At 36.5% G+C, this 16,799-nt stretch overlaps 1 protein-coding gene across 2 annotated transcripts in view; it reads right to left on the reverse strand.

Annotated features, from left to right (window-relative positions):
- Rab5 (RAS oncogene family member Rab5) overlaps positions 1-16,799 on the reverse strand; it is a 93,602-nt gene that overhangs the window by 57,896 nt on the left and 18,907 nt on the right. The window contains exons 1-2 of one of the 2 annotated variants that reach the window (XM_090405541.1): positions 16,448-16,463; positions 13,255-13,426 (exon numbers count right to left, since the gene is read on the reverse strand). In XM_090405541.1, the coding sequence (XP_090261667.1) occupies positions 13,255-13,420 (166 nt within the window). In that variant the 5' untranslated portion in view covers positions 13,421-13,426; positions 16,448-16,463. Of the gene's footprint in view, positions 1-13,254; positions 13,427-16,447; positions 16,464-16,799 lie in introns of those variants that run through there. The other variant, XM_090405540.1, reaches the window with a different exon arrangement.

Below are 16,799 nucleotides of genomic sequence, written 5' to 3' on the forward strand. Positions count from 1 at the left end.
GTATAATGTCTGTGATTTTCCAATCTGTGGGAAAGTACTGGAATCTTAAAATGGAATTGGTAATATTAACTAAATGAATTATGGCTTTCCGTGAAAGTAGCTTTATTATTCTATTGTTAATGCCATCAGGGCTGGGAGCCTTTTTATTCTTCAGGTGGGAAATAATATTTATTATTTCTATTGGAGAAGTGGGGATGATGGCTTCTGAATCATCCTTAGGCTGTCTTAGTGCATTTCTAACTTTACAATGAACTTTGTAAATAAGATTGATATTTAAGTTTACGTAAGATGGGCTGCATTGATTTTCCAGATTGTCAATTAGGGCTTCTACTTTTTCTTCATCTAAATATGCAATTCCAAGATTGGTCTTCAAAGGGGGAAGTGGTTGTCTTTTGGTACGAAGAGATTTTACAAACTTCCACATGGACTTATCTTCTGGGTTGATTTCCCCGAGTTTGGATTCCCATTTGGAATTCCTGTGCATCTGGAGGGTTTCTCGAACCTGTCAGTTTAGGTTGTTTAAGGTTGTTTTGTCCTGCGGGGCTCTGGTGTTGTGATATCGTTTTCTGGTTTATTTTTGGCCCTAATCAGGTCCATTATCTCTTCTGGGATCCAGTTGGGAGTGTGGAAGACTGTGGTTTGAGTGACTGACGCTATTGCTGATTTGCCTAGTTAAATTGCTTACAGCTTGGTCTATTTCTTCTTTTTTACGAATGACAGGGGGGGGGGGGGTTGGACCGATGTGGACTGGGAGAACCTTAGAGCTTGTCCCATGGTAAGAAAGAGTGATGGGGAGAGAGAGCTGATCTTGAAGTCCTAACCTGAGCAGGATGGGATTATGATCCAAGTTAAGCTCTTCTAATGTCTCCAGCTGGTATTGATATTTGATGTTTCTGAGGATAACTATGTCTAATACATCAGAACTACCTGATGAGTTGTAGTGGGTGGGTTCAGTGGGTCCAGCTACTATTGATGAGTTCAGTAACGTGTACTTGAACAAGGTACAGCCTTTGGAGTTGATTGACGAACTGAACCAGGATGTATGTTTGGAGTTTAGGTCTCCTACTATAATTATGGAATCCGTGGAGCCAAGGATGGAGTCTAAGTCTGCTGTCAATAGTGGAATGCTGGGAGGATTGTATGCTGTATAGATTTTGAGTTTGCCTGCATTATTAGTGTGCACCTCCAAACCTGTCACCTCAAGGTTTAAAGTTTGAGGGTTGGTCAGCGAGTTGTGGCTCAAATAATTTTTAATAAAAATAGCTGTGCTGCCTCCACTAGAGTTAAGTCCGTCTGTCCTATATAAAATATAACCTCTTAGTTTTGGGTTGTTCGATGGTCTGAGGTGGGATTCACTGATCAAGATTATGTCTAGATTGTATCTTTTTGCGAATTCTTGCAGCTCGAGAATTTTATTTGTTAAGCCATTCACATTCCATGTTGAGAGAATTTGGCTTAAATTTTTTAAACATTATCATCATCATCATCAAATTCCTGTCATGTACCCTCAAGGGGTGTACAGGATATGATAGTACTAAATGAAAAAAATTACATCATTACTAACTTCCTATCTACAATTTTCCTCCAAATCAGCCTGTTACTTGTCAAGACTCCAACATTATCAGATCTTATATTTCTATCGTCTAAGGCACTTTGTACCGTATCAATCCACCTATATCTTGGTCTTCCTCTGGATCTTTTTGCTGCCAACCTGGCAGAGAACACTTGTTTTGCTAATCTTTATTCGCCCATTCTGTTTAAGTGACCATACCACCTGAGGTTAGCTCTGCCAATGCCTTCCTGGATATTGACAATGTCAAGTTCTTTCCTAATATCCTCGTTTTTAATATGATATTGCCATTGATGCCATTTGTTCACGCCTATAATCTTTCTCAGGACTCTCATATCTGCGGTCTCTAGTGTTTGGTCAAGTGTTTTACTTCTGACCCAGCTCTCAGATCCAAAAGTTAAAACTGGTTTGAACACTGTCTTGTATACAGCTAATTTAGTGTTCTGACTAATTTCTCTCTTATTCCATATGAATTTATTCAATTGACTTCCCACCATACCAGCTTTTGCTGATTCTGTTGTCTATTTCTATATTTAATTTACCATCTTCAGTAAAAATTGTGCCTAAGTAGCTGAAATGTTTCACTTGTTCCACAGGTTCTCCATTCATAACACAGTTGACATTTTCAATGATTCTGCCTATTTCCATTGTCTTTGTCTTTTTATTGCTGACCTTCATACCATATCTATTACAACAGCTATTCAATTTAGTCAGAGAATCTTGCAGACTTGTAGCAGATTTATTTAGAAGTATAACATTATCCGCATAAAGCAAAGAGCTGACATTAACACCTCCAATTTTGATATCATGTCTAACACCACTTTCCTTCATAATGTGATCCATATAGATAATGAATAACAGAGGTGATAATGTACATCCTTGTCTCACACCAGATTTAACATTAAATCATCTTCCTGTACTTCCTTCAATTCAATAACAGAGGTGATAATGTACATCCTTGTCTCACACCAGATTTAACATTAAATCATCTTCCTGTACTTCCTTCAATGACAACTCAAATAAAGACTAAGTATTACTTGATATAATGCCCCATTGACACCATATAACTGTAGCGTATTGAATAGCTTCTCTCTTGGCACCTTGTCATATGCCTTTTCCAAATCAACAAAACTTAAATACAGATCTCTGTTACATTCCCATGCTTTCTCGACTATCTGTCGTAAAGTGAAGATCTGATCCTGACAGCCTCTATGTGGCCTGAATCCAGCTTGTTCTTCACCAAGCTTTTCTTCCATAATTCTTCTCAAACGTTTCTCAAGTATATTTGCATAGATCTTGCCAGGAACACTCAGTAGGGAAATACCTCTGTAATTCTCACATTCAGTTTTATTTCCCTTTTTATATATGGGTACTATGAGAGCTCTTCTCCAATCATTGGGAATTCGTGCCTGTGTCCAGGCTTTCTGAACTATGCAGTGCAGCCACTGTAAGATTCTCATACCACCATACTTCAGCATTTCTGGTCGAATATCATCTACTCCTGCTGCCTTTCCACATTTCAACCCTTTGATGGCTTTTTCTACTTCAAGTATGGATACGTATTCCTGACTGCATGCCTTGTCAGTGTTTTTTTTACCACTGTACTGTCATCACTGCTTGTTTCATTTAGCAACTTTTCAAAGTAATTACTCCATACTTCAAGGATATCTTTTTCTCCAGTTTTCATGTCACCTTTATCATCTCTAACTCCTTTTACAGCACTCTTTCCTCCATTCTTAAGCTTCTTCAACAACCTCCAGAATATTTTGCCACCTTCTTGATATTTATTTTCTATATTCTTGCCAAAGTCCTCCCATGACTTTTGTTTACCTAGTTTTACACAGTGTTTAGCATTCTTGCATTTGTCTCTGTATTCTCTAAGAACACAAGCTGACTTATTTGACAGGAACTTTTGATAAGCTTTCTTCTTTTCCTTCACTGCCTCTCTAACTTCCTGTGTCCACCAAGGAGTTCTGATTTTTTTATCCTTGCAGACAACCTCACCACATGCCTATTTGGCAGAATCAATCAATGTTTTTTTCCGAGTTTGCCACTGAATCTCGAAGGTGTGATTCCTCTTCTCAAACTCTTTCATTTTTTCTTCAATAATCTTTGTGTATTTTAGTCTACAGTTCACATCTGAGAGCTGCTCAACTTTCATTCGCTTTAAAACTTTCTTACATGTTATTCTTTTCAATATGAAATTCAATTTTATCCTGCTCAAGACTAAATAGTGATCACTTCCAATTTCAAATCCTCTGTACACTCTGGTGTCCTGCACCAGGGAGAAAACATCACTATCAATAATAACATAGTCAATGAGACTTTTCTTATTCCTTGCCTCTTCTCTCCATGTGAATTTGTGCACATTTTTATGTTGGAACATGGTAAATAACCAGTCCATGTCCTGAGCAGAAATCCAACAGATATTTGCCATTATTATTAGCTTTGCTCTTTTCTCCAAATTTTCCCAAAATATTTTTGTATGTCTCACAATCATTTCCTACTCTGCTATTTAGATCCCTAACAAGGACCGACTTTACCTTTTTCATTGTGTCACTTGCTTTTTCTAAAGCCTCAAAAAATTTCTCTACTTCTACCTTAGTAGAACCTTCTGTGGGACTATAGGCACAAATAAGTCTCATTGTCCAGTTCCCCATTCTCATATTTGCCCACATTACTGTACTTGAGACTGACTGCCATTCAAGAAGATTAGCCTCGTATTTTGTGTTGAATACTATGGCTACTCCTTCTTTTCCTTGATTGTCATTGCCTGAATATAACAATTTTTATTTATTGCTCAGAAATGTTATATTCAGGCAATGACAATCAAGGAAAAGGAGTGGCCAATAGTATTCAACACAAAATACGAGGCTAATCTTCTTGAATGGCAGGCAGTCTCAAGTAGAGTAATGTGGGCAAATATGAGAATGGGGAACTGGACAATAAGACTTATTTGTGCCTATGGACCCACAGAAGGTTCTACTAAGGTAGAAGTGGAGAAATTTTTTGAGGCTTTAGAAAAAGCAACTGACACAATGAAAAAGGAAAAGTTGGAGAGCTGTTAATATGGATTGGATTTCTAGATAGAATCTCTTTCTGGAAGCTGGTGAGGTGCATGCTTTGCTGAATTCATGCAGCATTGTTGCAAGTGACGGGGTTAAAGCTGATGTGAGATTAGAGCTCGTTCATTCTTGCGATGTAGGAGTCTGGGTTCTTACCGCTTCCGCATATGATTTCGACATGGATGAAGGTCAAGTGCCTTCCTGTGTTGCCGAATGTGAGGTATTATAATCTGGAAGGCGACCTGCTTCGTTGTTTGTGTCATTGCTTGGAGGACCGTGGTTCGTTCTTGTTGATCCACGGTTTTTTGGATGGAAAAGGCATCCTTTGTAATTAGAGGGATGTGGTCCTCTACAATTGGCACAGCAGGCAGGTGTGGATCTGGGCTTGGTGCAGGAGTTAGTTTGGTGACCCTCACCACATTTTAGGCATCTGTAGGCAGCTCTGCACAGTTTTTGGGCATGCCCGAACCTCTGGCATCTGTGGGACTGCCCTGCCGATGCCTTCTTCCTTGAGGTTCAGTTGTAATTTTAGCTTACAATTATCGGTAACTTCATAGATTATTTTTTGTGTGTTGGAGATTTCGACCAACACCAGTGGAATTGGTATTTTATCTGACCTCAACATTCTACTGACTTTGATTGGGGTCAATCCTTGATTGATGAGGTCAGCTGTGATCTTATCAGTTGTGATGCCCCAGCCACTCCTCTTAGAACTACTTTTAAGTTCTTCTTGCTTGCTAAGCACAAAGGTGTGGAAGGGCAATTTAGAGTTGTCCAGCATTTTTGTCATCATGAGATAATCTGCGACAGTGGTAGGGTGAATCTTTACACCCTCTTCAGTATTTCTTGCCTAGGAGAAATTGATATTTTGTTCTCCTAGGGATCTTGAGACTGAGGTCCATTTATTTATCTTTATCTCGAAGGATAACTGGAAGGACCTTTTCTTTTCCATCTTGGGTGACCTGATTTTGGTGAGTTGTTACATCATCTTCCATTCCACCTTCTGATGTTCTGCGTCTTTTATTAGATTGTTCCTCCTGTGAACAATCGATTTGTCTGGGAGTCTTTGTAGGTGGAACAGGTGCAATGTCCTCTTCGATGTACAAATCATCATCTTCAGTGTCATTTACTTGAGTGAAGAGATTCAAGCAACCAGGATAATCCTTTTCAAATTTCTTTAGGATGAATTTGAGAATGTCAAGTGACATATCTTTGTTTAGATGTTGAATGGCATCCTTGATATCTTTTACATTCTCCATCCTTGTGTACAATGAGGGAAGATTCCGATGTCTTATTCCTGACGATCTAGGAGGGTGGTCTATTGACAAATCCCTCAGACTCACGCAAGAGGTCTACCAGCTAAGCCATGTGTAATCACAAAAATAGACAAAAGGAAGAAAGCTTACCTCTAAATATATCATTCAGAAGTCCCAACCATTATATACAACATAGAACGCTTACCTCTATATATCATTTCATCTTAACTATTAAGTACTCTTTAGCAACAAGTATCACGAGCGAATCACTCAATCACTTGAAACCGTTGTAAAAAAGCATCTGCCTGATGGTTAAAGCTGATACTAAAAATTTAATGGAATATATCACAAAGAGAAATAATTAAACAGCAGGTTTAATCATTCGATCTCTTATCTCTGTCACAAAGACATCTTCAGGAATTCAATATTAAAATTATAATAGCATATATAAAACAATAAGCGGAAGAAATTAGACTATTTAAAACCTAATGGCCTATGAGGTGCACCCTCTATGGGGAGTACTTTGAAGGAGACTAAAATATGGTATTATAAACTTTAATAAAATTAAAAAAAAAAATTATGGTTATTTTTGGGTACCGCTCATACATAAACTTTCCTATCCCCATGTTTCAACAATATTCTGTGGATGTTGCTGTCGTTGTTAGCCTTAACTTTTAACAAAATGGGAGGCATAAGAATTAAAGTTTCACAAATCATGGGAAGTTTATCACAATCATATTTATTAATATTATTATTATTTGTCACCTCCAGAGAGTCCAAAGACTCATCGAGGGAGGGCATCTACTCTACAGCTCTGCTTCCACCACTCACAATCCATCAACTGACTGCACCTACACCATCTACTGCCGACCACCAGCACTAGTATTTCCACAGACAATCACAAACATCCATGCCCAATGTGGGATTAGAACCCGCAGCCCCTTCACTGGAGAGAGGACACACTAACCACTCGGCCAGCCAGGCTGGCATTTTAACATTAGGCAGTTATTTTAAATAGAAGGCCTGTGTAGTCCTGTGGAAGTGGCATTTGCTTCCTTAGCACTAGGCCTCCTGAAAAAAACCATTCTTAGTCTGAATCTAGTAACTTTTTTGCAGTTTCTTCATCCAAGTAAATGAAGAAACTGCAAGAAACTTGGGTTTACATCTAGTAAAATCAAGAAAATTGACCGTAGAACCCACAATATCTCGGATATTAATATAGCGAATCACAATTAGGGACCAGAAGATGGTGTTAGTTGTCTGTCTCTCTTCACTAGGTTATTTATAATTAACAAAGGTTAATTATAAATAACCTTTATAATTAATGATAGTCTTGGCCTGATATCTCTAAATGGCTACTGATGGAGAATGGACTGTCCCATTGGTGTCCAAAAGTTAGATAAGGCTAAAAACAGCCTCTCCTACTCCCTCTCCTACAGGGAATAAAAGGTGTTAGAGGATTAATCTTAGGATTGTTTTTTAAATCTGCTGCTGATTCTAAGAAGTTTTTCATGTTTGTATTTGCTATGATGGAGCATAAGTTTTATTCCATTTGATCTGTGTAAGGTACCCATCCAAGGAATGGTCAGCTAGACCTGCATGACCATAGTTGTGGGCAGTGGATGCTAATAGATCTCCCAGTTTGACCATAATATGATAAAGCTTGTAAACATCTGGAACAAAGAAGAGGAGGAAATGGATCCTTTGGAGAGTGGAGAAGAAAAGCCAGCTTCAAATGAGGCTTGAAAGCAGAGATTATATTTCATTAAAGTTCTGGCTATTTTTAATGAACTGCCCCAGATATAGGGAATAGTAATGGCATTACTGTAGTCTGTATGTTGATGTGGGGAGATGGCCAGGACAGATAATTTGTATATATTTTTGGCATTGTAATCACTGAACAGGAAGATATGGCAAATAAAGGCGAGTTCAGCTGTCAAGGAAGCCTAGGTAGAACAGAGGCTGAACTGTTTACAAATGTTTTGATAACAGAATATTGTTGAAACATGGGGGATAGGAAAGTTTATGTATGAGGGGGGTATCCAAAAATAACCATAATTATTTGCTGTTTTAAGGATACTTGTGACATAAGACTGAATGATATATGCACGTAAACACAAGAAAGATGTTTAATTAACCAAATATTTCAGTCCGGAAATTTCCAGACCGAAATATTCGGTTAATTAAATATCTTTCTTGTGTTTACATGCATATATCATTCAGTCTTATGTCACAAGTATCCTTAAAACAGCAAATTCTTATCCTTCATGGGGAAAATGCTACCAAACTAACCGGTAAATTAGAAAAACTTTCAGTTATACAAGGTAGGTTACGAGCAAAGACCAATTTCTTAAAAAAGTGCTGCGACACCATGATTATTCCCAATTTCGCTAAGATTAAAGAAACAATAAAATCTCCTGGAGCTCATAATATTTACCGGAACACTAGTTTATCTCTAATCCATAATCAACTTAAAACTGCTAAATGTGACCTTGCTATTCACAGTCGTCACATTTCTGATCTGTGCACCTATATTTCCATAAATTTGGATCCACATCTTTCTCACATAGTTCTAAATGTGGCTAAATGTTCTACTCAACGTGCTTATAATAAACTAAGTCAACATCTTAACTGTAAATATGAAGCTCTTTTGTCTAGACAATCCAAGCCCTTCATAACTCCAGATAAATGGATTGTCAATATATCCGGACATCCTTTGACTGAAAGTGAAATACCCTCAAAAGGACATGATTTTTCTATTGTTCCAAATAAGATACCATATCAAGATTTCCTAGTTAACATTGAAAGGAATCTCAATCATCTAACTAGTGATAAAGCTAATGCTCTTTGCCTAGAAGTCACTTCTTCTCTACTTAAGGCTAAACTTCCTCCTTCCAACATATCTCCTTCTGAAATGAAATCTATACAGTTCTTGAGAAAAAATAATCACCTCATTATCACCAAATGCTGACAAGGGAAAAGCAACAGTAGTTATGGACTCAGCAAATTACAGAAGAAAACTTTCTCTTTTGCTTCGAGATTGTTCCACATATCAAGAAATTGATTATAATCCAACCAACAGACAACTAAAGAAATTAAATTCTCTCTTAGATGAAGTCATCAGTTTAGATAAAGACACAATTGAAAGACTTAAAACTCATTTTGCAAGACCTTCTAGATTTTATGACCTTCCAAAAATCCATAAGATTGACTATCCTCTTCGTCAAATAGTAGATTGTATTGATTCTCCTACTTACCGTATAGCCAAATATCTAGCTAAATTATTGAAATCTTACATTGGCAACTCTAATTCTTTTTTAAAATCCTCAGATTTGTTAGAAAAATTAAAAAATGTCTCATTACACCCTACAGATCTTATGGTTAGCTTTGATATAGAATCTTTATATACCAATGTACCTCTCAAGGAAACTTTAAAATTACTTGCTGACATCTTTCCTCAAGACATTATAAAACTATTCGATTTCGTAATACATTCTGGATATTTCGTATGTCAAAATAAATTTTACAGCCAAGTAGAAGGAATGGCCATGGGAAGTCCTCTTTCTCCTGCTTTAGAACATTTAGAAAAAGTCCTCTTCGCATCTATTTTCCCTCAACCATCTTTTTGGGTAAGATATATAGATGACATATTTACTATTTGGCCTCACAGCAAAAACGCTTTACCTTCTTTTTTAAACAGTATTAATTCCTTGCATCATCGTATAAAGTTTACTATGGAAATAGAAGAAAACAACCAGTTATCTTTTTTAGAGACGTTCTCCTCATCCGGTCACCTTCAAATATTCTTACAACTATAGTATACAGGAAACCAACGTTCACAGGTCGTTATATTCTTAAAGAATCAGGCCATCATTCATGTCAAAAAACAGGAATTATAAAATGTCTCATCAGAAGAGCCAAAACTAATTGTTCTACTTTTGATTATCTACAGAAAGAACTTTCTACTATCCAATAACACATGAAGCTCAATGGCTTTTCTAAAAAAAGTACTCAACATCTTTTCAATTCTTATAATCCTCCACAAAACAACAAAGTTTCAATACGTCGAGTGCCTATTCCTTATATCTCCAGTATTTCAGAACCGATCACAAGAATTTTAAAGAAATATGATTTAACAACTACTAATTCACCTATTAACAAATTGTTTTCTCATTTTCCTTCTCCTAAAGACAAACGCTCAACTTTATCTCTTCCTGAAGTTTATCAAATTCCTTGCAACTGTGATCTCTCATATTTTGGACAGACTGGACGTTCTCTTGAAAAAAGAATCCAAGAACATCAATCCTCCATTCTTCACAACAAACCTGAGAAGTCTGGATTGGCTCAACACGGGATTGAAACTGACCACAGCATCTTTTAGTCCAGGACTCGCCTCTTACATAGATCCCGTTATAGGTTCGAACGTTTGTTCAAGAAAAGCGTGGAGGCCTTGCTCCATCGTCCCAACCTGAATCGTAATGACTGTATATATCTATATCAAAAATCTGGGAAAGTCTAATCAAGATTATTCATTAATTTTTTTTTTTTTCAATCATGTCTCTACTTCAAAATATTCCGTTTTATACTTAATACTTAGTGATATAACATTACGCGGCATGTTCTATTTTTAATGATCTATTGTTAGTATTCTAGCTTGTATTTTTTTAAAACTGTTCTTGTAATACCACTGAGGATGGTCTGCTATTTCCGGACCGAAATATTTGGTTAATTAAATATCTTTCTTGTGTTTATATGCATATATCATTCAACCATAATTATTTTTTCTTTAAATTTTATTAAAGTTTATAATACCATATTCTAGTCTCCTTCAAAGTACTCCCCATGTGAGTCAATGCACTTGTCCTAACATTTTTTTCTGCTGCTGAAAACAATCCTGGAACTGTTCAACTGGAATACTGTTTATAGCCTTTAGCAACTTTCTTTCACTTCATCCATATCAACAAATAGCTCCTTTCAAGGTTTTCTTTATCCATGGGAATAATAATTTTAAAAAAGTCACATGGAGAGAGAGATCAGGCAAACCTTTTCGATGTTTTCATACTTTCTGCTTGTTGAAGGTCGGCCAGATTGTGGCTGGTCTTCAACTGACATGTCCCCATTTTTGAAATGGGAAAACCACTTGTAGACCTGTGTTTTATCTAAAGCATTGTCCTTAAAGGCTTGCCAAAGCATAACAATAGTTTCAGCTGCAGTTTTACCCAAAAGAAAACAAAATTTCATGCACACACTCTGTTCCTTGTGGTTAGCCATCACAAAATCATCAAACTGATGATATGTTCTCTTTTTGCTCACATGGCTCAGACACAGACTCTTTCCTCTCTACCTCAACAGCAAGCATCCCAGAATCTAATTCACTATAGAATTTATTATTTAATGTTTTATATGCGTTATTACGATTCCAATATTGTACTTCTGAAGATGTCTCTGCAACAGAGACAGAAGATCAGACCGATTAAACCTGCTGTTTAGTTATTTCTCTTTGTGCTATATTCATTCCATTAATTTTTTTTAATATTTTAAGCAAAATGACTCTGATCTGGGGATCAGAGTCATTTTGCTTATATTTAGAGGAAAAAGAGACCTTTCCTACACTCATGATATCATTAGTGTGCAACAAGCAGTTTTTGGAATAAAACTTATTCAAATGTTCCAAAATACTCCAAAACTATCTGTACTCTTATGACTGCAATCTCTTTACTAAGAGAGTCACATGTAACAGGTCCCCTATCCCTATGGCTTTAACAGGCCTTTAAGGCCCACAACCTTCCAAGCATGCTTGGATTTCGTAACCGAAGTACTAGGATAGGATGGTCACCCCTATTCCTCTAAGTATTCCTGGCTGTATCCCTGTGTGTTCACGGGGCCGGTTTGCCTGGTTGCGGGATGAAAAACCCCAGATAAACTGGCAGAAAAACCCTGCTGTCCATGCCTTCTTCCATTTAATGCTATGTGATGGGATATCAAGAGAGAGAGAGATGCCAATCCCATAATGACTTGCCATAATAATAATAGCAAATGTAGTTTTTCATGTTTGTCAAGGTGAATATTAACACCATCTATGTGTCTGTCAAAAGTAGATAAGTTGCACACATGTGGAACTTTATACACTCCAGGATGGTTAAGTGGGTGAGGCATGTTCTTTATAGAACATACAAAAGTAGCTAGCTAGATGGATGATTGAAAGTAGTATGGAGATTGCATTCATGAAGAACTTCAGACATTTTTTCAGATGTATCCTGGCAATAGTAATAGTTATGTTGTGATCTTGTGTAGGAAGGGAGGGATGGTGGAGCATGTAGCACTTCTTCTTATAAGGATTACAACTAGTGGCTAAAAAAAATGAGAAAGATAAACAAGTTGTGTGGCAAATGCTATGTTATCAGAACAAAGAGTGTTTTGAGGATGTCAGACTGTTGGGAAGGATTATAATGTGATCTGTTAACATCCATCTTGGAAGAACATAAGAGCTACATACAATATGGTAAGTTAGGACTAGCAGACCACCCATTGGATGACCTATCACACAGGATAAAATGGAGAAAAGTAACAGTGCTACACAAAAGTCTATTGGAATCAGCTTCAGCTATGAAGCTGCTCCCATAACTCCAATATATACAGCTGCATTAAGTTTCCAAAGATCTTTGAGCCATTGTTTCCAAAATCTTTGGAGAGAATAACTTTATCCAATTCTATCTAAGAGGGCACATAATAGGACACTAAGTACCGTTTCAGTTGCAATTTGTGCTATGAGATGCTAGTGAGAATGCAATGAAATTTCCAATCTTTGAGCTATTCATTCTTTCCAAAACTTTTGGAGAGAATAACTTTATCCAATTCTATCTAAGAGAGCACCATAATAGGATACTAGTACTCTTTCAGTTGCAATCTTGCAATTTGAACTGTTTCTTATCTGTTGTCTCTAATTCATTTATAAACAATATACTCTAACTGCATTAATTATGCTAGGAGCAAGACTACTGTATTTCAAAGTAGTCTGCATTACTCACAGTGACTCAAGGAATGAGGGTCCCTTTTCCAGGAAGCCACAGAAAAGTATCCTTTCATTCAGTTTTCAAACAAAACTCAGTTCTGCTAAATTATTCCAAAATAAAATGGCCTTATTATTAATACAGTTGATACATTTTTAACAATTAAATGACTAATCTTTGATAATTATTTTCATCATGATTTCCTTTTACACCCACATTTTGTAAAATGCCTGAGAGTACTATCAAGCTACAATCTACCTAGATCCTGTCTGAATCACTTTCCTGCTATCTTAGCAAGGAACAACTGTTTTAAGTTAAATATAGAATTTACAAATGAATAAAATAAAACTTACCACCTATAGTGCTTTCTTCATAATCATGAAACTGACCTTTGACGAATCGCAACACCAGACTTGACTTTCCAACAGCTTGTTCTCCTAAAAGCACAAGTTTAAATGGACAAATCTTTCCTTGTGCTGTTCCACTGGGCCTTTGGATTGTATTATTTCTATTTGCCATAATTATCTATTAAAATAAAGTAATTTTTTTTTACTTTTTTTTTTTAATGCATGTATAAGGGGGACCAGAAAGTAATCAATTTTTTGAACTACATTTTTAATATAAATTTTATTAAAGAACAAATGAACATTATTCAATTCTATAATCGCCATCATTAATTATAACCTTATTCCAACGATCTACTAAGTTTAGAATTCCTTTTTTGAAAAAGGTTTTTTTCTTTGTAGGCAAAAAATGATATCAAACTCCTTTGGACATCATCTTGCAAATGGAAGGTTTTATTTCTTATGCTGAGTTCTAAGGACCAGAATAAGTGATAGTCAATAGGGGCAATATCCGGCGAATATGGAGGATGTGGTACAAGTTCCCATCCTAACTGCCTAATTTTTTCTTGAGTCATTCTTGCAGAATGTGGTTTTGCATTATCTTGCTGCAAAATTACCCCTTTTTGATTAACAAGCGCAGGACATTTGATTAACAACGCTTGATGTAGTCGCTCTAATTGTTCACAGTAGATGGCTGCTGTGATAGTCTTACCTTGTTCCATCAGTTCGTAATGAATAATTCCATGAACATCCCACCAAACGCACAATGGAACCTTCTGTGGATGAAGTCCATCTTTAGTGTTGAAATTGGAGTTTGATTTGGAGAAAGCCACTGTTTTTTGCATTTATTATTCTTATACAGCACACATTTTTCGTCACCAGTTGCGACTCGTTCCAAAAAGGGGTCATTTTGTTGTCTGGTCAACAATGAATTGCAAATTGCCCGTCTCTGTGCTTAATTGTTTTCTGACAGTTCATGCAGTACCTATACATCCTGTTTAAGAACCCTGCCACTCTTATGTAAGTGCTCTTGGACAGTTGACCATGATGAATTAAGTTTCTCTGCTAATTCTTGTATGGTTTGTTTTGGATCTGATTCAACGAGAGTCTTAAGAGCATCGTCATCTAGAGTAAGAGGTCTTCCAGATCGAGGACAATCAGAGAGATCAAAATTTTTTTTTGTAAATCTCCTAAACCATCGCTGACATTTGTTAACCTTCAATATGTCTCCATAAGTTGAGCAAATGATTTTGGTAGCCTCAGTAGCATTCTTTCCTTGGTGAAACAAAAACAGCATACAATAACGTTAATGGTGCTCCTCAACTTTAAAGCCTGCCATATTAAAAAAAATAACCTAAAATAAAAAAAAAAACAGATTTTTTAAATAGAAAAGTAATGCTAATATTTAAATAAAAATCAAATTTAATAATTTATGTGTTATTTAAGAAAAAACAATCGGCTAAAAATGACCTATTAAAAATAATTGATTACTTTCCGGTCCCCCCTTATATGTGAAAGCTCTTTCATAAAAAGAGCTCTCACATACATGCATTTACAAGCTTCTAAGCTAGAAAATTAGATACACTTAACCTTTATTGCATGAAAACAATCGACAGAAATCTGTGTAGCTTAGGGGGGATCAACAAACGGTTATCTCCTACTGTGCTCCTAACTGTATACTTCACTTGAAAAAGTTATTCAAGGAAAAATTTGCAAAATGGAGAGTCGAAAGTTGGAGAAGTAGTGCTGTATATACAAGGGTATCCAAAAACATGGAACTCAATCAGTTTTATGTTTCAGGAGAAAAAGTGCTGGAGAGGTTACACTTAGAATACATGACTAGACCAATGAAAAAAAGTGTCTCTGCAGGAAAGCAGCACACACCTGGTAAAGTGGTAGTAATTTGAGTGGATTTTATACAGTAGAAATGCATATGCAGTAATACTGTTGGACTTTGCAAAGGCATCTGGGAGAATGTCACATGACAAATTTGTATTGAAATTCAGAAGAATGGATATTAGATTAGTAGCTTGGATATAAAGATAGTTGTCAGATAGTTCTCAGTGAGTTGCACAGGGTGTGGTGCCTCAAAGATAGTGAGTTGGGAGACAGATATGCCTTAAGCAAAAGGAATCTGTTCTGGATTCCTATGCTTATGTCACTTATTTATACATATGGTTGAACTTTGTCATAAGCATGGAAATAACGAGGGATCAGCTTGCTGACACAGTGCCTAATGGTTGTGTGAAACAGTGCTCTGTAGTAAACAATGTTTTAAACAATTATCTTATTTAAAAAACATATTATAGTAATCATGAATTTGTTATGTCTATTTTTATTTCTCATTTGTATAATACTATTTGATTTAGTGGTCACTACTCTTTCCTTTACCTTATTATATATGTTGGCCTCTGTCTGCTATCTTTAACCCTTATATATCCCTAAATCGTCTGCCTAACACTGCGTACATGATCTTACTTTGGGCCCCCAGAATATACCTATTCCCTGATCTCTATAAGTCATCCACATTTGCTCAGATAAATTTATTTCCTGCACCAGCCTGGGCTTTAAGGACAGAGTCAAACTCAGCCTAAGGATGGTTATAGAGTATTAGAAGCTATTAATATAATTTGCTTGAAATCAGAAGTCGTAGGTTTTCTTTTTTGTCTGTTTGCAGTCGTGCCCACTTTCCTTTCTTACTTAGGATGTCCCTGAGCACGTATATGATCACCAGGTTCGTATTTTTTATGAAGTGTCTAGGTCAGTTAACATGGCCAGAAAAGCAAACATGGAAGGTAACAAACAAATTTAATGAATTCATAATTAATTATAATACAAAGACAAAATTGATATTTATGCTAAGTTAAAACTCTTACGTTTCTCTCACTTTCTCATTCTTAGATAAACATGTATTTCTTAATCTCTACAATACTATTCCTTCAACTTATCAAATATTTAGTTTACAACTTAATAGGAGCCAGCTAGGTATTTGGCACATTATTAATCTCCCTTGAGTAGGTCACGACAGAATCTCCAGTAAGTTAATAATTCTCAGAATTCAGTCTAATGGTATAGAGTCATTCACACATATATTAATTCTTCATGCTTATCCTTATCATAATTTCGAGATACACTTTCTTCCGTTTCTGTTAGTCAAGTTCTCTAAAGGGCTAGAATATGTAAAAGTACTTATCTACACTACCTTAGGTTCTTTCGGGATTTTCTTCGTCCTTCCTTCTTATGAAGTTCTGGCTGCCTTGGTTCTGTTGCCATGTGGGAATCACGTGCTCTCCCTGGATCGGGTGCTCGGTTTTTTTACTAAGGATTTACGTCGATGCTATTCCTTACCGATGGCATGCGTTCAAAATTTGCCGTGCTCTGTGGCAGTGCCATACTGGGATTTCTCAGAGATCAGCTCTTAAAGATAAGAACTGAATCACGATGACCACTTGAAGCACACGGTGAGAATACAGGAACAAACAAAACGGGGGGAGGGGGGGGTTCAATTCTGTGTTGCAGGTTTTATACGCTCCCCAAGAGCATCACCTTTCCGA

Source organism: Typopeltis vanoorti, chromosome 15 (assembly GCF_054136105.1).
Source record: "Typopeltis vanoorti isolate ZY-2024b chromosome 15, IOZ_Tvanoo_1.0, whole genome shotgun sequence".
NCBI classification, from domain to species: Eukaryota; Metazoa; Arthropoda; class Arachnida; order Uropygi; family Thelyphonidae; genus Typopeltis; species Typopeltis vanoorti.